This window comes from Coffea eugenioides, chromosome 2, assembly GCF_003713205.1.
Source record: "Coffea eugenioides isolate CCC68of chromosome 2, Ceug_1.0, whole genome shotgun sequence".
In the NCBI taxonomy this organism is placed as follows: domain Eukaryota; kingdom Viridiplantae; phylum Streptophyta; class Magnoliopsida; order Gentianales; family Rubiaceae; genus Coffea; species Coffea eugenioides.
This window is the reverse complement of record NC_040036.1, coordinates 36,192,299-36,213,737: the sequence shown is the minus strand read 5'-3', so window position 1 is coordinate 36,213,737 and position 21,439 is coordinate 36,192,299. Positions and strand designations below refer to the sequence as shown.

The 21,439-nt window shown below is 33.8% G+C and overlaps 1 protein-coding gene and 1 non-coding gene across 2 annotated transcripts; one reads left to right on the top strand and one right to left on the bottom strand.

Annotated features, from left to right (window-relative positions):
• Nucleotides 1–871: 871 nt before the first annotated feature.
• LOC113759613 lies at nt 872–2,015 on the bottom strand. Its single transcript, XM_027302195.1, has 3 exons — nt 1,987–2,015; nt 1,636–1,896; nt 872–1,499 (listed from the first exon to the last, which is right to left on the bottom strand). The coding sequence occupies exons 1-3, from the start codon at nt 2,013–2,015 to the stop codon at nt 872–874; spliced, it is 918 nt and encodes a 305-aa protein (XP_027157996.1).
• A 229-nt stretch (nt 2,016–2,244) lies between these two features.
• Nucleotides 2,245–2,351, top strand: LOC113764328. Its single transcript, XR_003467598.1, has one exon. It is a non-coding gene; the product is annotated as a small nucleolar RNA R71 (small nucleolar RNA).
• Nucleotides 2,352–21,439: the final 19,088 nt, after the last annotated feature.

Here is a 21,439-nt window from a genome sequence, read left to right as displayed (position 1 = left end):
TACAAACTCGACATCCAACTACAACTCTAGATGGGATTATTTCATCATTTTTACCACATACTATAGTTATTCCCCCCTTCTTTGGCACTACATGAATAGGAGAAATCCAAACACTATTAGAGATTGGAAAAATTATACCTGCATCCAGCCATTTAAGGATTTCTACTCTTACCACTTCTTTCATGTTTGGATTTAACCTTCTTTGAGTCTCAACCACCGGTTTAGAGTTTTTTTCCAACAAAATCCTGTGCATACAAATAGTTGGACTAATTCCTTTGATATTAGAAATTGTCCATTCTATAGCCTTTAAATGCTTCCTCAAAACGAATAAGAGTTTGCCAAGTTGTTCCTCATTAAGTGCGGCTTTGACAATCACTGGCAATGTCTCTTTTTCTCCAAGCAATGCACATTTGAGGTGTTTAGGAAGTGGCTTTAGTTCAAGCCGTGGAACTTGCTCACACGATGGTGGGGGTAGCCCTTTACTCAATCCTAACTTCTCATACGCATTGCCCCTTCTGTAAGGAACTTGTGCCTGCAAATATTTAGTCATTTCTTCAACTTGTTTCTCTTGCAAGCCTATACCATTAAGACAAAGTTCAAGAGAGTCATCGTCAAGGTTAACTTGACTCATCTCTAGTGTCAATTTATCACATATGTCAACAGAATAAACATGATCGGTAAAAGAGGGATACTTCTCTACTTTACTCAAATCAAACTCCACTTCCTCTTCACCGATTTGGAACTTGAACTTTCCACGTTTAACATCTATTATAGTACCTGCAGTGGCCAGAAATGGTCTACCAAGAATAATAGGTACATTAACATCCTCTTCCATATCTAAAACAACAAAATCAACGGGGATGATGAATTTCTACACTTTAATAAGCATATTCTCCAATATACCCATTGGATGTCTAATAGACCTATCAGTCAATTGCAAAGAAATGTTAGTACGCTTTAACTCTTTCAACCCTGATTGCCTAGCTACAGTTAAAGGAATCAATGAAACACTAGCACCCAGGTCACATAGTGCTTTAGAGAATTCTATATTACCAATAGTGCAAGAAACTGTGAAACTCCCTGGATCTTTCAACTTTGGTGGTAATTTGTTTTGTATGATGGCACTACATTCCTCCGTTAATGCAATAGTCTCGCTATCTTCTAATTTCCTTTTCTTAGTCATTATCTTCTCGAGAAATTTTGCATACGAAGGAATCTGTAAAATAGCATCAACAAAAGGAATATTAATATGTAATTGTTTGAAAATGTTGACAAACATCTCAAAGTCTTTGTTACTTCTCGAAGGCTTCAATTTTTGTGGAAATGGCACCGGTGGAGGAATTTGTGTTGTCTCTATAATCTGTGGCTTGTTTTCTTCCACCTTGTCTAACTCACTCGACTGTTTGTTTTCTCTACTTTCATGTTCTCTCACACTTTCAATCACAGGAGGATCACCCACTTTCTTACCACTACGGAGGATTATGGCCTTCACATGCTCCCTTGGGTTTACCTCAGTCTTGTTAGGTAAATCACCTTGGTTTCGATTTTGACCGCATTAGCTATTTGGCCTAATTGGTCTCGACATTCCTATACATATTAGTGAGTTGGTCAATCATTCCCTCAATTCTTTCAAACCTTTGAGTAGTGGCACTAGCTAGTTTTTCAATTTTATCATTTGATACATTTGCTAGTTTCTCAATTGCCAATTCCCAAGCTAGTTTAGACTCCGGAAGTGGTTGTTTCGATTGAAAATCCGGTGGATTCATTGATCTTTGTTGGTTTCCTTGATCCTTCCATCCAAAGTTTGGATGATTACGCCACCCTGGATTATAGGTATTGGAGTATGGATTGTTTTGGAGTGGACGGTTGTAATTGTTGAGATATTGAACCTGTTCGCTGCTAGAACACATAGAATCATCATGATCTCCTCCACAGTTAGTACAACACACAACAACTACTTCTTGGTTAGAACTAGAACCAACTTACCTGTTAAGCATCTTAACCACATTATCCATCTTTGCACTTAACATATTCAAGGTATCTACTTCAAGCATACCTGCGGTTCTCCTTGTATTACCTCGTTCGTTGGCCTATTGATAATTATTAGCAACCATTTCTTCAATCAATTGTTGAGTTTTCTTGGCCGACTTTCCCATCAACGCTCCTCCTGCTACCGCATCTACATGCGTCTTTGTCGGATAGATGAGACCATTGTAAAATGTTTGGACTATTAGTCAATCAAGGAGACCATGATGAAGACATCTTCATTGTAATTCCCAATAGCGCTCCCAAGCTTCATATAATGTCTCTCCTTCCTGTTGAGAAAAACTAGTTATATCCATTCTAAATTTAGCAGTTTTTCCAGGTGGAAAGAATTTGTTAAGAAAAACCTTAGCTAATTCAGCCCAAGTAGTAAAAGTGTTTGGAGGATGAGATTGTAACCAAACATTGGCCTTGTCCCTTAGTGAAAATGGAAACAGTCGAAACTTAATTGCATCATCACTAACACCATTAAGTTTTATAGTGTCACAAATTTCAAGAAATATTAACAAATGAGAATTTGGATCTTCAGTAGCATTACCTCTATATTGAGATTGTTGAACCATTTGAATAAGTAATGGTTTAATCGTAAAATTGTTAACAGTTACCGTTGATCTTACTATGCTTGTTTGAGATCCTTGTGTCCCCGATAGAGCAAAATCTCGTAGAGCTTGTCTATTTGCTTCGTTTTCGGCCATCTCTTCTTCAAATGGTAGCTCTATTAAGATTTCCTCTATCGGTTGCCAAATCTCTTGTTCTTCTTACTGTGGTGTATCCCTCCTTTGTCTACGAAGTGTCCTCTCAATTTTTGGATTAAAAGGTGTAACTTCCCGAAATATCCGGTGCATACACTACAAACAGAAATAAGAAAATTATGCAGATTCAATTGTCAAAAATTGATAAAAATACAAAATTAACTATAAACAACTCAACTAATAAAAATAAGGCTGTCTAAATTAATAGAGATGATTAGACCCTAATATTACTGTTCCCCGGCAACAACGCCAAAACTTGATGGGTCTTTTATATACGTACAACTAAATTTCAATTTATACCCGTTGACTGCAAGTATACAGACCAAACTAGTAGTTTAGGGCATTTAATCGGGTCGATCCCACGAGGAGCAATGTCTACAAGTACTAGGTCCAAATTTCCTCTATTATTTAGACTTACAATGAATTTGAGCAGAGAATTTATATTAACTACTACCTACAATCTGATTTAACAATTGCAAGATACAAATGGAGAAAATTTCACTAAAGACTTGAATCTAGGGATATAGATTCCACTTATGGCACAAAAGATCCAAATGAATGAATTTAACATTTATTACTACTCTTGTTTAACCAGGAATTCATTTCCAAAAATGCAAAATCTCATTCTCATGATAATAATGATTTAAAACAGCTTAGTTTCTCCTAATCTTTTGGTGAATAACTAATTCTGCTCTTGCTTAATTCATGAAATGTACATTAATCCACTTGAATGTATTTCTATTCTCATGAACATACAACTCAAGTTCTACTCATGTTTTTCCATTGCTACCACCAATTCTCATTGAATAATAACAACTATAAACTTGTTATTGGTGATCAAATAATAAAAAGTAATTAATCATGCACAAGTAAACAAGTTAATACAAGATATAACAAGTGCAAATCACATTCAATTCATATCACTTGGCCATAAGTTTCATCTACTCTCTAGATATAGAAAATTAGCCACTCATGAATGATGTAATAAACAAACTCATAACTTCAATAATGGAAAACATCTCAAGTTACAAGTACAAGAAGTATAAAGAAAAACTTAGCCAAATTGTTGGTGAAGCTCTCAAAATTCTGCTATGTCTTGCACTAGATAATTCCAAGATGAAGTCTCCAAGTGCTCCTTCAAGAACTTCTTAGTTAGAGAGAAAATGTTACAAGAAGAAAAACTAGCTACGTATGGTTCCCCTGACTTCCCCTTCATTTTCTACATAAAAAGATGGTAGAAAGTGCCTTTTTTCTCTCCTCATATTCCAACATCTCAGATTTGTTAAGAAAGTCAAAAGAAATGTTGTTTTGACTTGACAATAAATCATATTGAGTTTGTTTGGACTGAGTTTATTTGGTTTGCAAAATTTATTCTCACAAATCCCAACCACCTTTTTATCTTCCCAATCACCTTTTTATCTCACATACATCACATCACAAAAAGTGCTACAGTAAATATCTCAAATAAATCATCCAAATAAACTCTTATCCAAACAAACTCATTGTCTTTCTTTTTACTTCAGAAGCATGTGCCACCGAATTCTCTCATCAAAGATAGCTGGAAAGTTGTGTGAAAAGAAAGAAAAACGGCTGAGCCACTTGCAGAGGAGAGATGCAGATCCGAGGCCTTGGATCTGAGGGATGCAATTGGATCTGAGCTCGATTCCTAGCTGATCAGAGGTCTTTTTCTCATGGATCCGAGCTCGGATCGACTGACCTCGGATCGACTGTTTCAGAAGTACAGACGAGGGCTCGGATCTCCCTTGGTCCACACGGATCCGAGCTCTTCAATTTCCAGAATTTTCAATTCCTTCCCTTTTTCTTCATTTTTGCTCCTAGTTTCTTTTGCACTTTATCCTCCAGATGATCCTTACTTTTTCCTTTATCTCGTACATGAATTTCATATATCAATATCCTTCAAAATATCACTAATTAAAGCATTAATCCACTCATTTATCAAGTTTTGAACACTTAAACAACATTTAAGCAATTAGCACCAAAAGAGTTCAAATATGGTTTTAATCTTCTCAAAACATACCAAAAGTTCATGCCAAACTTGTACAAAATGTATGTTAAATATTCACTTATCAAGGAACTTGTGAAAATTGGAACTATGAGCATGAAAAAAGTTGATGCAGGCTGCTATGCATCAATTTTGTAGCCTTGCGTTGACCTGAGATTTAATCCAGTTTTTCTTTTGAATTCTGGTCATAAACTGCCTTGTTTTGCTTAGGATAATTTGTGATGGAATCAATATACTCTGTACATTTGATTAGAATATGAAACTGGGGAGGAACTAAGAGGAAATATTAGCTGCTAAGTTACTACCTGCTGGAACCTGTTAACTTCAACCGAGATGAAAAGATAGGAAACTCTAGATGTCCCTTGCAAATTCTAGCCTCTAAGCTAATGTATTAAGCTGTACTATGTTGAAAGGTCTCTTAACTGCAACATGCAAGAAAGAAATGGGTGGAAACTAAAGTGAACATTGAAGGGAAGAATGAATTTAATTGACTGTAGGTAGGTTGGCCGAGGGAATGAAGTAGGCTATGCAACTCCTTGTTGCTGATTCTGGAACTTTTACTAATGAACACATGGAAAATATGTTAATCCCTTGATTTAATAGATAGGTGCCTTTGAAATTAGCAAACTTAAGAAAAGTCTAGCTAAATTTGGTAAAAGAAAGCTGATGCAATCTGCGATGATACTGAGAGGGAGGAAATCAACTTTGAACAGCTTTCCATCCAATTTCCAACACTATAAATTTTCATAGATGATAGCCAAGGCTGCTCTGTGGTTTAGTAACTATGTTTAGCACTATGAGTAGAGTTAAACTAAGGCAAATAAGGAGGAAAGCTATGAATCAAGCTACTGAATTACATCATGGCCGAGTGAGAGGGAAGAGTTTGATCAGTCTTTCCTTTGAGTTTAGCTACCAATTTTCTATGTTCTGTTTAAGGCTACTTTGTATCTTAATAAATATGATTTGCCTGTTTAGTTGGAACATGAAATTGAAAGGAAGGATTTGAGAAAAACAACAATTGTTAGACTGTTACACTGCTAGAAAATTTAGTTGGGGAATGCTATAGCTAATGACAGCTTTTGTATGTGATTTTGGCCGAATAACATGCTGAAATTATGAGTTACTCACCTTAGTTCATGTTGAACAGAATGAATACTAAGTGACTAATATTTGAACAAATGAAAGATGGAATTTGTTGAAGATTTAGAAACATTAAACTCTCATGAAATTTTTGAAAACTTAGGTTAAATGGTTGTGAATTTATACGGAGCATCTTATAACATCTTGAAACTCTTTTTATGAGTATTTTAAAGAACTTAAAAATGGAAAATTAGTAAAATTTAAACGAGATTTAAACTATAGGCAACTTAGAATCTAGTTTAATCTAAAAAGGAAAGAATGAAAAGTCTATTTGCCTTAATCTTAGAATATTGGATAGAAAATGGTTTAATCTTAGGCTAAACGTTTTATAAGACTATAAACTTGGAATATGTATATTTCTTTGTTTAAAATGATAAAGTTGATAAGTTTCGAGATAAAATTTAAGAAAAGGTTGGATATATTATATATTGTATTTTAAGACAAACTTGACTTTAATAAGTTTAAATTATAAGGTAACAAATGATAAGTGATTATCTGCGAATTGTATCTTCATTTTGGAGTTATAAATTTATCTCAGGGGGTAGCTGTGAGCCAGAAAGTGAACCCGAGACTCGAGAGTAATTTATTTGGAATTTGGTGAGTGTTTCCACATTTGTGTGTTTAAAATTGCCTATGTATTACTTAAATGATGTTTATATAATTATGCCAGTGCTTTATTATGAAGTGTTTTCAATTGTCCCTCGCTTTCTAAGTCGAGAGTGTACTTTATCACACTCGACTTAGTTTGAGGTTGAAGGTTGATAATTGATCCAGTGTTATTGTAAGTGTGCATGACTGTAAGCCGTGTGTGTACTTTACCACACCAGCTGAACTGGGCCCCAAAATTCTTTGTTCAACGGACTATTTGAGTTAGCAAAAGGGCTTGGTCCGATAGGATGGTAGATTTGGGTAAGTATATAGGTATGTTCGAGTATTATCACAAAATAGCATATTACTGATATGGCCATCTAAGTGAGGGAAGTGTTTATTGTTTTGGAGGTTGTTGACCTTGGTCGATCAATCCTTGGTTTTGATGATTAACAAACTAAAATGTAGATTTGGGCTAATGTTTTTATGTGAGCAATTTGTTAGAACAGATTCTTGTGGCACAAAAGAAGAAGCAAAAACAGGGCACTCATGTGGGACGTCCGAAAGGAAGCTATCGGACGTCCGAAAGGATGAAGAACATCAAGAAGGAAACTCTGTCGGACGCTCGTGAGGAAGCATCGGACGTCCGGAAGGATCGGACGCACGCATCGGACGCACATCGATCGCATCGGACGTCCGAGAAATTTCGCAAAGATTTGATGACTCTCTGACGACGTTCGGACGCAGGGTTCGGACGTCCGACAGGTGGTTTGGACGGACGTCCGACAGGCCAACGGCTAGTTTTGACAGCATTTAATATTTGACCGTTAGAGAGCCTTTTGAAGCCATTTCTCACCTTCTATAAATACCCCAAAGCACAAGAAGACAAGAGACTTTTGCCAACACAAAATACAAGCTTACAAGTGAGATTTTTGAGTAGAAAGATTCTTTGTTGGTTGTATAAGGGGTTGGGGAAGTTGGGTTGTGAGGTTGCTCAAGTGAAGGTTATTCTCTAGGAGGAGTAAAACCTTGGTGAAGGTGAACCTATCACTTGAAGTGGTAAAACCTTGGTGAAGGTTGCCTCATTTGTATAAAATAGTTCTTAATTGGGTGAGTGATCTTTCAAGTGTAGGTTGTTGAGGGTTAACTAGAATTGTTGTAAAACTCCTTGGCTCAACCAAAGTGTGTTTGGGGTGAGGAAGGAGTGAGCCTTCACTTGTACATCTTGGTTAGCATCGCCATCAATTGAAGAGGCTATTGGTTTGATATTTGGTTTGCATTTCTTATCCTTTCTCTTTAATTAAGTTTTCTTTATTGTGCTTAAATTTGATATATCTTTGTGCATCATTGTGAATTTGTTTGTACTCATTGGGTTGCACCGGGCACTTACAATTGGTATCAGAGCTTGGTCTCTTTTGATCAAGCTTAACCGCTTAGAGTAAAGATCATGGCAACCATAAAAGTTTCTTTTTTAGAAGGACAATCTATTGATAGACCACCTATGTTTAATGGTTCTCATTTTAGCATGTGGAAACAAAGAATGATGATTTTCTTACAATCCGTTTATATTGAATTATGGTATGTGGTAGAAGATGGTCCTTATGAAGTTAGAATAGTTGACTCTACCACCAATTTGAGTAGATTAAAGACTAGACAAGAATTGAATGAAAAAGACAAGAGATACCTTTCTTTGAATGCCAAGGCCATGTGTATATTGTACAATGCATTAGATGTAAATGAATCTAGTAGGATTAAAGGTTGTAAATCAGCTAAAGATATTTGGGATAAATTGTGTGTATTTCATGAAGGTAACCAAGATATTAAAGAATAAAAGAAATCTTTGCTTGTTTCTCAATATGAATTTTTCAAAATGCATCCTCTTGAAAATGTTGATGAGATGTGTAGTAGATTTTGTGACATTATTGAAGATCTTAAATTGCTTGGAAAAGAATATTCTTTGGGTGAGAAAAATAGAAAGATTTTGAATGCCTTGCCAAAAGAATGGGAAAACAAAATAAATGCTATAGAAGAGGCAAAGGATTTAAATTCTATGTCCATTGAATCTCTTGTGGATACCCTAATCTCTTATGAATTAAAGCTGAAATTCAAAGTGCAAGAGGAAGAAAATGCAAGAATGTATAAGAGAGGCATAGCTTTTAAAGCATCTCAAGTGGGGGATAACCCATCCTTCATGGGTAATGAAATCATGGAAGTGGACAATGATATAACTCCTCACATCAAAAGTTTCAAGAAGATCTTCAACAAGAGATGTTCAAGAGGAGATTGCAAAATTACATGGGATGAATGCAATTCAAAAAGAGAAAAAGAAGAGTTGGCCCAAATGGCACTAATGGCCGTTGGAGAAGATGAGGTAAGTTCTTATCACTCTTCTTGTGATGAAGATAATGAAGATGATGATGTGAAAATTCTTATGATTAAAATGCATAAAAGTTTGAGAAAATCTTATGCTAAAAATAAAGATTTGAAAACAAAAATAAATGATTTGTTGGAAGAAAAATCCAAACTTTTTCAAGAAAACAAATGTTTGAGAATGGAAAATGATGATTTAAAAAATCAAAAAAGTGTTTTTGATTGCAAAAATAATTTGAAAAGGAAGTTGGAAGAGAAAACAAAGTTTTATGAAAAAATGTTGGAGGAACAAAATGTGTTAAAGAAAAGAATTAATGACTTGAACGAGTTTCTCCAAAATGAAAAACAAACGTTTTCTCAAACAAAAGAAAGCAAATCTTTTCAAGGTACAAATAAGTTTGCTATGATAAGAAGTAAGAAAATTAGTTGCATTAAATCCACCTATGTGCAAAATACTTCTATCATGTGTCACTTTTGTTGCCAATTTGGACATATGCAAAATGATTGCTATGTAAAGAAAAATATGAGAAAATGTATGAAATCCATGTGGATTGCTAGATCATGTTGTACTAACTCCCAAGAACCCTATAAAAAATTACAATTGGTATCATGAAAGTTTTGTCATTCTATATGGTCTTGATTTGGAAAATAAAGGGGGAGTTTGCTTTTTGATTGATGTCAAAAGGGGGAGTAGGATTTATTGAAATTTCTTTGTATGTTGGCATTTTCTAAGGGGGAGTTTTATTTGAACTTATTTGATCAAAGAAATCTTCATTTTGTTTGTCATCATCAAAAAGGGGGAGATTGTTGACCTTGGTCGATCAATCCTTGGTTTTGATGATTAACAAACTAAAATGTAGATTTGGGCTAATGTTTTTATGTGAGCAATTTGTTAGAACAGATTCTTGTGGCACAAAAGAAGAAGCAAAAACAGGGCACTCATGTGGGACGTCCGAAAGGAAGCTATCGGACGTCCGAAAAGATGAAGAACATTAAGAAGGAAACTCTGTTGGACGCTCGTGAGGAAGCATCGGACGTCCGGAAGGATCGGACGCACGCATCGGACGCACATCGATCACATCTGACGTCCGAGAAATTTCGCAAAGATTTGATGACTCTCTGACGACGTTCGGACGCATGGTTCGGACGTCCGACAGGTGGTTTGGACGCAGGGTTCGGACGTTCGACAGGTGGTTCGGACGTCCGACAGGCCAACGGCTAGTTTTGACAGCATTTAATATTTGACCGTTGGAGAGCCTTTTGGAGCCATTTCTCACCTTCTATAAACACCCCAAAGCACAAGAAGACACGAGACTTTTGCCAACACAAAATACAAGTTTACAAGTGAGATTTTTGAGTAGAAAGATTCTTTGTTGGTTGTATAAGGGGTTGGGGAAGTTGGGTTGAGGAGTAAAACCTTGGTGAAGGTTGCCTCATTTGTATAAAATAGTTCTTAATTGGGTGAGTGATCTTTCAAGTGTAGGCTGTTGAGGGTTAACTAGAATTGTTGTAAAACTCCTTGGCTCAACCAAAGTGTGTTTGGGGTGAGGAAGGAGTGAGTCTTCACTTGTACATCTTGGTTAGCATCGCCATCAATTGAAGAGGCTATTGGTTTGATATTTGGTTTGCATTTCTTATCCTTTCTCTTTAATTAAGTTTTCTTTATTGTGCTTAAATTTGATATATCTTTGTGCATCATTGTGAATTTGTTTGTACTCATTGGGTTGCACCGGGCACTTACAATCTATCTATCTATCTATTACTAAATAATATAATCCTGTTTCTTCCCTTTTTGTGACGTCTAATATACCCTTTACTTATTATATAATTTGCCTACTCCATTCTAGTAAAATCCTAAATGAATGCGCTTGATTAGATTTTGACACGACACAAGAGGACTGCTGCATGATTTGAACTACCTTTTCATTATTTGCTTGATATAAGAGGACTACTACACGATTTGAACTACCTTTTCATTAGACTCTTGCATCATTTCAACTGTCTTTTCATTAGTTCGTTGAGGATTCTTGCATGATTTGAATAACTTGTCCAGTAGTTCATTTTATGAATTGACTAAAAAAAGTTTTGGAGTATTGACATGAAGAAGTAATCAAATGTAATGCCCAAATTACAAAAGAACAATTTGAGGGCGGAAAAGAAAAAATCAAGGCTATAAAAGAAAATGTCTTGGATATGTTCAAGGCTGTGAAGGCCTACTTCGATGCAAACCCTAAGGCATACACGACTAAATAATGCTACCACATATTCTTTAGATGGTCAACTTATTATTGTTGCACGAGGACACACGAAGAAACAAATTCTATTGCAACAACAAAATATACATTCTTCAGAATCTTTGAAGTAACTTTGTGAATTCTTTAAGTGTCCAATTTTCACATTGTGTGAATTTCTTTCAAGCATCAATTCGCCAGGCTGGTTTTTTCTTTTGAGTTGAGATCGCGTTTCCTCAAGCAATTTGTTCCTTTAGCATAAATTTATACTTTTAGGAAATTTTTTGTATTCTTGCAAGCTCCTTTTTTTGGCTCCATTGCATAAAAGGATTAAAATCAACTGTTCAAGAAGAATAATTTTATGACAGATAATTATTTCGGATTGTTTGCCGGTCCATATGATAATTTTGAGCATGTCTTATGTGTTTCTCATTTTCAGTGTTCAATATGGGTGCCTTCTTAGGGAGGACAAACAAACGTATCTGATCAATGACAAATATATGTATCTTTACAAAGAAATATGCACTTGAATCAATGGGCAGGTAGCTTATTGTTATCTTGTCTGCCCTATATCATTGTGCTTGGATTTACTTGTTTTCTGAAGTCTAATACGAAACTTAAGAAAGGAGGGAAAGAGTAGACAAAAAATTGTTGAACTAAAAAGTCCATAGTGTAGAGTGCTTAATTATGTTTTATTGCACTATTTCATATGCATAATATATCATTCTACTACTAAATGCTTCGCTTGGTAGTTGTTTAGTTAGGTATGCCTTAAGGTCTTATCAATTGTTTAGTCAAGTATTCCTTAAGGTCTTATCAGGTTACTTGGGAATTAAAAGAGCATGTGAGTTGATTTTTAACATAGGACTGATTGAGGTAAACTTTCATTTCTTTAAGAATTATAGATTAGTTTAGTGGGTAAAATAAATCAGGAAATAACATAGCAATCAAATCATTTATTTAAAAATTAATGACATGCAAACATTTATATTTTAATGAGTCATACTTTGCACGTTATAAATGAAAACATGCACAAAGAGTAATGGTAAGTGTATATTTTGAGTGTTTTAAGTGTGTTTTATTAATTAATTTTGGTGTGTTTTATTTACTTTTATAGCTAATTAACTAAGTTTCTAGTGAAAATATACATTTTGTGATTTAAAGTGTAAAAATTGTATTTCTATGGATTTTAATGGTGAAAACTTCATGTTATTATAAGTTTAATGATTCAATCATCAAATAGAGTGAGTTGATAAGATAATTGGATGATTGATAATGGTTTGAAGTGATAAAAAGAGAATATGAAGTGCAAGGGATGAAATGCAATTAAAGGAAGTTTTCCAGCTTTGGCACCTTGTGGTATTTTGACTATATCTTGAGTTACAAGTATTGGATTGAGATGATTCTTACACCATTTTGAAGTTAAGAGATAGATCTATATTTGGTATGAAAACATCAAAGTTCAATTTAGTCATTTCCTAGTCAAAAAGTCGAAATACAGAAGTGCATTTTCATTGTCAAAAGTTGAAACAGAGTTCTGATCATTCGAGGGTATTTTGGTTATTTCTCGGTCCACACAGCTCCAAATTGGATGATTTTTGATGCATTGGAAAGCAACTCAAAGGGCAACAAAATTTCATGCTTTGCACAATAGCTATTTCAGCCTTAATCATCAAGAAAATATCAGTTGAATATTAGACCAAAAATAGAGCAAGAATGAATTCTGCTTAGAAAGTGCAAACCTGCAAAGGAGAAAAACATAAGTCGCGTATTCTAGTTTTTTTGTTGTAACTTGCTCTACAACTTGTTTTGCATTCACACAACCTTTCTAACTCATCTATAATTCAGAATTTCGGTTGTATCTGACCAATAAGAGTGTAGAAATTTGGAAAACAACTCTTGGTGAGTTCAAAAGTCAACTTTGCCAACCAAGAAGCAACTCACATTGAGCTTGAATTCTCTATAAATAGCAGCCTTTGGAGACGATTTTCACAACTTTGGAAGGCTAGAGAAACTCACAAAAAATGTAGTCTTCACTAGAATTTCTTTAGTTCATTAGTTAGGGTAGATTAGTATAGTTAGTGTAATTTAGCCATCTTGTATTTATAGTTATATTTAGATGAAAATTTGAAGAGTAAAGATGGAGAGTTTGAAGCTCATGTGACAAGGGTAACTTCTCTCCTATCTTTTTCTCTTTTGTGTTTGATTTCATGTTTAACTTTAATACAAGTTTGGATCTTGTTCTTTATGTTTTGCTAAACTTTATGCCTAGAGTTATGGATGAACTTTCTATATCTTGTTAGTGATGTTTATTTGGTTATTTGATGATATTATTTTGAGCAAGTTATTTATCACTTTTGCTTTTCTAATCACGATTAACCGGCCATTAATTGTGATAATTTTAAGGTGTTAAGTTTGCAATGAGAATGGAAATTTAACAATTTGTTCAAGGAAGTGATAAACTTAGAGAATACACTCACGAGAGTAGATGTGCACCTTTGTGGTTTTGGTGACTTGTTTCATGCAATTTCATAGAAGAAATGAGTTTGTAATTAATTTCATAACCACAAGAGTAGGTATGGCTTAATTACAAGTATAGTTGATTCATTACGATAGTAGGTTTCACATACATGAGAAAATTACAACATAACTATCTAAGATAATAGCATTCACTTAACCAATAATGTCATTTGCAAGAGTGGTAAGGAATTCCATACCTCTAGGAGTTTTCTATTGTATTTTTGTTACTTTTATAGTGTAGATTTAATTTCTTGTACTTGTGATAGTCTAAATAATAAAGAAGTTTGATAACCACCGGTAATTGATAATCTTCCTTGTGGGATCGATACCTAATAAACGACTTGTATACTTGTAAAAAATCGCATGTGGGGTATTTAGAATTTTATAAATGTGAAACTTGATTGTGAATGAACTAATTGTTATATGTATACTCTGCACTCATCAAGTTTTTGGTGCCGTTGCTGGGGAAGATTTGACAATATCGGTGCTAAGAATAACTTTATTAATTTAGACATTTTTACTTATTTTTCTTGTGTTTGTTGTGTCCAGTGTCTTAATTGTTGTTTTCAGTACCTTTTTGAGTCTTTGTTTATGTTTTTTGTATGTTTAGAGTCATTTATTCTTCTTGACCAAACGTGTTTTTGAGTTACTTTGAAAACATATTTAGGGGTTCAAGGAGAGTAGAAAATATCGTCAGACAATGCATAAGAAGTGGAAGTTTGGTAGCGAATGGTTACTACATCCAAAGTTCCATGAATAGAGATAACCAAGAAATTACCGAATGTATGTCTTTCGAAAATGGTTTAAGGTGTTTAAAGGCTAAACTTAATGTTATAACGTTAAAAGTTCAATTGGACACCATTATGCATGAGATTGAACAAAAGAGAAATGTTAATACTTTTAATTATAATCATATGATTTGTGACTTGTGTAAAGGTTGTCATGCTACTCATTCATGTAGTTAAGCACAAAATGAACGTTATTATGATGAATTGGGGTATTACAATCCTTATTTTGATCAAAATGGACCTAATTGGTGTAATTCTTATACTTATGGTTGGGATAATCAATGTGCATATAGTAATTCTCCATGTTTTTATGATTACTAACCCGAGTTTGTTCAATATGAATTTAAGCCATCTTGGGAATTGACAATAGAAAGGTTAGCTAATGTACTTTTATCTTGGGAATTAGAGTGTGAATCATTAGCTAATGATTCTAATCCATCTTGGGAACTAGTTATAGAAAATTCTTCTAATCAATTTGATTTAGCTATAGAAAGGCTAGCTAATGTAACCACCTACCGTTTTGATAGAGTTGAGGAAAGATTAAATGAATTAACTTCTCACTTTAGTAGAATACAAGACCAATTGCATGAGTTGTGTGAAGTTATTTCTTCTAATGATATGCACTATGACCCTAGCATGACTGGTGAGCATGTTGCAAGTGAAAGTGGATTGCATTTTGATGAAAATGATGAATCTCAATTGTGTTTCAATGAGAAAATGTCCATTTCACTTCATAATACCTTTGGAGCTAACTTTGAATCTCAAGAGGTGAGCCTTAACGACTCATTTTTCACCCTCTTGAGAAATGTATTAAGAATATAGGTATTAAAGGTATTATTCCCGAAGAAATCCATGTGGACGTTCTTTTGGTGAGTTTTCAGGCGGTGCATATTCAAGGTAATATCTATAAAACACTTGAGATAGGTAAGTCACTTCCATCTTTCACATCATTAGAACATGTAGTTTTTGCTATTAAGCCATTTTTTAATGATTCATCACGATCTAAAATAGTGGATTATTCATTAACAAAGTCTCCTTAAAAAATGAGGTAAAATAGTCAAGTCAACGATTATAAACAAAAACGCTTATTGGGAGGCAACCCAATATTTTTGTTATTTATGTTAATTTTATGTGATTTTATATTTAAATTATGTGTTTGACTTATCTTGTTGTTTTTCTTTTGTAGGTTTAGGAGATAGAAGCAAAGGTAACTAAATGAGGTGAAAAAGACGAAATTCGATCAAAGAACTTAACCCCTCGATTTAAGTAAAAGTTGTTTTTGATACGTTAGAAAGGGATAAAATACATGTTTTGATCGTTTTACATGTGCGTGCATTGAATTTTGACAAAAGAATAATCTAGGATGCAAAATTTACAGAACAATACGTGAAATTTAGAAAAACACGACTCTAAGTCACATATTCTCCAACTCCCGTATTGTTTTCTGCAAAGTTTAACATAAAACGCGACTTTAATATGTGAATTTAATTCGCGTATTCATTTCTGAGAAATTTCAACAGAAAACCATGCCTTCAAAACGCAGCTTAAAGTCGCGTATTTGGGCACTTGTTAGTTGAAAGCCAAAACACAGCTTGTATTCTTCATTCTTCTTCTCTTCTCCAACTCGCGTTTTCTCTCCACCAACACACACAATTCACACACATTCATTTTTACTCCATGTCTTTGCTAAAAATCATCAATCCAACACTTTTGATCATCATATAGCCTTTCACCTTTCTAACCGATTGAAATCCAAGAAAAATAACTAAAAATTGGTTTTTAAAAAATTTGAGGCTATGGTTTTGGTTCTTAATTTCTCCAATTGGAGGTCAATTGGGGTGTTTTTCATAGAGTTTTTTACATAATTTTCTTCTCCAAACATCCTTCTACTAGATTGAGATAAGTTTCTTCATCAAATCTTCGTATTTTAGAAGTTGATATTTTTCAATTTCCTGAGTTTTCTGATATTTTCTAATTTCGAATTTTTGATGATGTTTGTTAATATTTTTGGACTCTAGTATGCTTATTATGGTTGTTTAAGCATGTTTACATATTCAAATGCAGCAAATTGATGGATTATTAATTGTTTATATTTTTAATTTGCTATATTTGGATAAAATTGGAAAGGTAGCTTGAATTGTTATTTGAGCCCTTTTAATTGATGATACTAAAAATGATTAGTTGATAATGTTTTAGCATGTTCATTCTGTATAAAGAGTAATTTTGATGGATTTTGTGATTATGGGGATAATTTGTACTTAATCTTGTTTGTAACAAAATGTGGAATATTGTTGTTAATTAATGCTTGCTATAAACTTGATTATTCAAATTCATTAATTGAAACATATTTGTTGCCTATTTCAATAGATTGATGATTTTGACAAATTTTTGATAAAATTTTAAAATTTTTTATGTCGTCATGTCTTTAATGTCATAATCTTGGATATTTTTGACCATTTATTTGACTTTTTATGACATAAAGATATGTACTTGTGGTTATTTGTGCCAATCTTGATCCCAATATATGCATGATAATTTTATAAAATGCCTAAGATTACTATTAGTGGAAAGATTTTTCTTTAGGCATTTTATATGAATTATTTTGTGTACAAGATGTGAAGTATGCAACTTTTAACCTAGTATGTGAATATAATTAAAAATTCTTTCTTAGGCATCATGGTACAAGCTTGAAGAGCTATCATTCGTTCATCATCCACCTCTTTCGAGAGTGAGGAGATGGAAGTGAGCGAGGAGATGGAGAAGAATAAAGAAAAGAGGTTTCTTTCACCCCAACCGGAGGTTAGGAGACAACATGGGAGCACGTCTTGTAGCATCGAGGTTACAGTATTTGATAGTGCCAGATTTACAAGTCTCAAAAATCAAGAGTAGCATGAAGCACATGCTAACTTGGAGTTTATCTTCAAAATGCATGTTAGTCTAGAAATTGAGACGGTCTATTGTATCTCGGAGGCGTTTAACCAATTTGGTTAGACGCTGATTCTGATATTACTGACTTACTACTACCCAAATTTGGTGCGCGAGTTCTATGCCAATATTGTTAACAAAGCCAGTCATAGTGGAGAATTGGTGGACTCTTGGGTGCGCAGTATACGAATTTACTTGACCCGTGATCTTATTGCTCGCATTTTAGGTTGCAACAACATAGGGAAGGTAGTTGATTTGAAAAAGGGGTTTGTTCCTCCAAACAAGAAGTGGGATCCCTCTCATGGTATATCCCATTTTGGTCTCGAGTACCAGTCTTTCCGTTCTTCTAGAAAGGAGACGATGGTTTCTAGCGTCTTCAACCCTTGCCATCACCTCAACATATTTATGATGGCGCACAATGTTATCCCCAAGAAGACTGGCCATACAGAGGTCCAAAAGAGTGACATTTACTTCTTAGATTATATGTTTCACAATCGGAAGTCCTCTTACACTCGCATTCTGCTACCGAATATCATCATCAGTCACATAAGGTCAACAGCGAGATGACAAACTACTTCTTTCAAACTAGCATTTCCTTTTCTTTTATCTTTGATGTTCAAGTAGGAGGGAGTTAACTTACAGGGTGTAGCTCATGAGTTCGTTCGGTCCAAAACCGAGTTATCGATTTCTTCATTTTGTGCCATGAGCATTGGTACTGAGCACATCCCTCAACCTACTCATGAAAGGAGACAAAAAGCCTGTCATGGCCAAGTTGAAGTCGAACCTTCCACTACTGCTCCACCTCCTCCACCACATCAATCGAATTGGCAGCAGCTCTTTACTCGTTTGGATGACATCGAATATCAGTTGGAACGGATGGACACTCGGTTGGAGCTGATTGAATATCACTTGGGCATTCCTCCACCTCACGATGGCAATGAAAACGAAGCTGATGATTGAAGATGCACCTTTGGACGACTCTTGTTTTTGCTTCCTTGTTTTCTTGTCGCTTTCTTTTCATCTTTAGTTTGTAGGATGTTTAACTCGCACTTATCATTTTGCATTTAGGACTTGTGGCTGTTTTAGTAGATATTGGTCATAGATTCGTCGATAACTCATGACTCATGCTCGAACTGGATCTATGCCATTAAATTGGGAAGTAACTCGTTCTTATTTTTATTTTCTTTTCCTATACATTGAGGACAATGTGTATGTTAAGTGTGGGAGAGGGAATAGGTTAAATAGAGTTGCTTGTGTGCTTATATGATTTGAATGGTTGGACTTGATATTGAAAATATTTCTTGTGCTTTAATTTGTTCAAACTTGGGTTTGTTGGCAAGGAATTTAGTCCATTCATACGGAGAAACTTTGCCAAAATTTTTTTAAAATCTTATCCAAAATTACAAAAATACCCCAAAAAGGTTTCAAATTTTTTCAATTTTATTCCAAGGGGTGATAAGTTCCATATCATTAGTAACTCAAATTCCTTCTACTTTTGAGATAAATATATGTGGTTTGAAAACTTTTTTTCTCATTTAACTTCGAAATAACTATTATGTAATTATAATTTGTGCATTTCTAGGAAAGTATATCGTGTAAAGTGGAAATAATTATGTCCAAATGTTGCATGTTTGATGAAATTTCTTCTCTGTACTTGATTTTATAGGTTAAGTAATAAATATGGTCAATAAGTGTAATACTCTTCTCATGATTATTCTTTTAAGGGAATAATTATTATCTTTATTTTGAAAAAAAATATAAACAAAAAAATAAACAAAAGAAAAAAAAGAGAATAAGATTTGTTCTACTCCAATGGTTCTTGTACTTAGTAACCAGAAGTTTTCATCTACAAATGTCGACTTTTGCGTGAAATAATACTTGAATTAAGAGTACGTAAAACAACTCGAGTATGTGAAGTGTTGAATAACTGACGATCTTATCTAAAAATGTTGATCTTCGCGTCAAAAGGCACTTTCACAACTTGAATAATATTTAACTATGATATATGAATAAATCTCTCTTTAAATATGAATAAGAAGATGATCATGGGTTTAGGAAACATTTTATTGACCATATGACTTACTTCCTTATGAAATTGGGAAAGGATGAGAAATTGACTTGAACTTGTTATAATTGCGGTATAATTGGCTTTTCTTTATTTGATATTATGAGTACTTGAGTTTGGTTGAGTGATTACATAATCGTTAATTACCTTGTTTGGGAGAAATGAAGTTGAATGGTGCACATATATTTATTTTCAAAATTTTGGATCATTATTGGTTTGTATTTCTAATTGCTTGAGAACAAGCAATAGTGTTTTAAACGTGTTTTATTAATTAATTTTGGTGTGTTTATTTACTTTTATAGTTAATTAACCAAGTTTCTAGTAAAAAATGCATATTGTGGTTTAAAGTGTAAAAATTGTATTCCTATGGATTTTAATGTGAAAACTTCATGTTTTTGTAGGTTTAATGATTCAATTATCAAATGGAGTAAGTTGAGAAGATAATTGGATGATTAATAATGGTTTGAAGTGATAAAAAGAGAATATGAAGTGCAAGGGATGAAATGCAATTAAAGGAAGTTTTCCATCTTTGACACCTTGTGGTATTTTGACTATATCTTGAGTTAAAAGTATTGGATTGAGGTGATTCTTTTACTATTTTAAAGCTAAGATATAGATCTACATTTTATATGAGACATCAAAGTCCAGTTTAGTCATTTTCCTAGTCAAAAACTCGAAATACATAAGTGCATTTTCATTGTCGAAAGCTGAAATAGAGTTCTGACCATTCGAAAGTATTTTGGTCATTTATCAACCCACACATCTCCAAATTGGATGATTCTTTATGCATTGGAAAACTAGCTTAAAGGGCTACAAATTTCATGTTTTGCACAAGAGTTAGTTCAGTCTTCATCATTGAGAAAATATCAGTTGAAAATTGGACAAAAAATAGAGCAAGAATGAATTCTGCCCAGAAAGTGCAAACTTGTAAAGGAAAAAAATGTAGATCGCGTATTCGAAGTTTCGTATTCTAGTTTTTCTGTTGCAACTTACTCTGCAACTTGTTTTGCATTCACACAACTTTTCCAACTTATCTACAATTTAGAATTTCGGCTGCATCTGACTAAGAAGAGTGTGGAAATTTGGAGAACAACTCTTGGTGAGTTCAAAAGCCAATTTTGCCAACCAAGAAACAACTCATCTTAAGCTTGAATTATCTATAAATAGCAGCCTTTGAAGACCATTTTTACAACTTTGGAAGACTAGAGAAACTCACCAAAAATGTAGTCTTCACTAGAATTCTTTAGTTCATTAGTTAGCGTATAGTGTAGATTATTCATCCCGTATTTGTAGTTAGATTTGGATGAAGATTTGAAGAGCAAAGATGGAGAGTTTGAAGCTCATGTGACAAGGGTGACTTCTCTCCTATCACTTTTTCTTTTGTATTTGATTTCATGTTTAACTATAATATAAGTTTGGATCTTGTCCTTTATGTTTTGCTAAAGTTTATACCTAGAGTTATGGATGAATTTTTTTATATCTTGCTAGTAATGTTTACTTGGTTATTTGATAATATTATTTTGAGTAAGTTATATATCACTTTTGCTAGTCTAATTACAATTAACCGGTCATTAATTGTGATAATCTTAAGGTGTTAAGTTTGTAATGAAAATTAGAACTTAACACTAGTTCAAGGAAGTAATAAACTTAGGAACTATACTCACGAGAGTAGAGGTGCACCTTATAGATTTGGTGACTCGTTTCATGTAATTTCATAGAAGAAATGAACTTGCAGTTAATTTCACAACTACAAGAGTAGGTATGGCTTAATTTCTTTTAGACAGGTTTCTTGTTTTGTGTACAAGTAATTAGTTTCCTAACTGTTTAGTTACTTGGAGTAGTTGCCAAGCTATTTCCTATTTTGTATTTGTTTAGGTATTAGAAATTATTTCTTATTCCGTATGAGATTAGGAATTAGCAATTATTTTCTATTATTGCTTGGATGTTAACAAGTATTGTAGCTTATAAATATGTGAGGGTTGGTATACTACAAA

Bases quoted from the DNA above. Each gene is read 5' to 3' on its own strand.
- LOC113759613 (XM_027302195.1), bottom strand. From the start codon at position 2,015: ATGGATAATGTGGTTAAGATGCTTAACAG. The intron at 1,897-1,986 runs GTAAGTTGGTTC...GTGTTCTAGCAG, and splicing joins GTGGTTAAGATGCTTAACAG to CGAACAGGTTCAATATCTCA. The intron at 1,500-1,635 runs GTTTGAAAGAAT...GGTAAACCCAAG, and splicing joins GCTAGTGCCACTACTCAAAG to GGAGCATGTGAAGGCCATAA.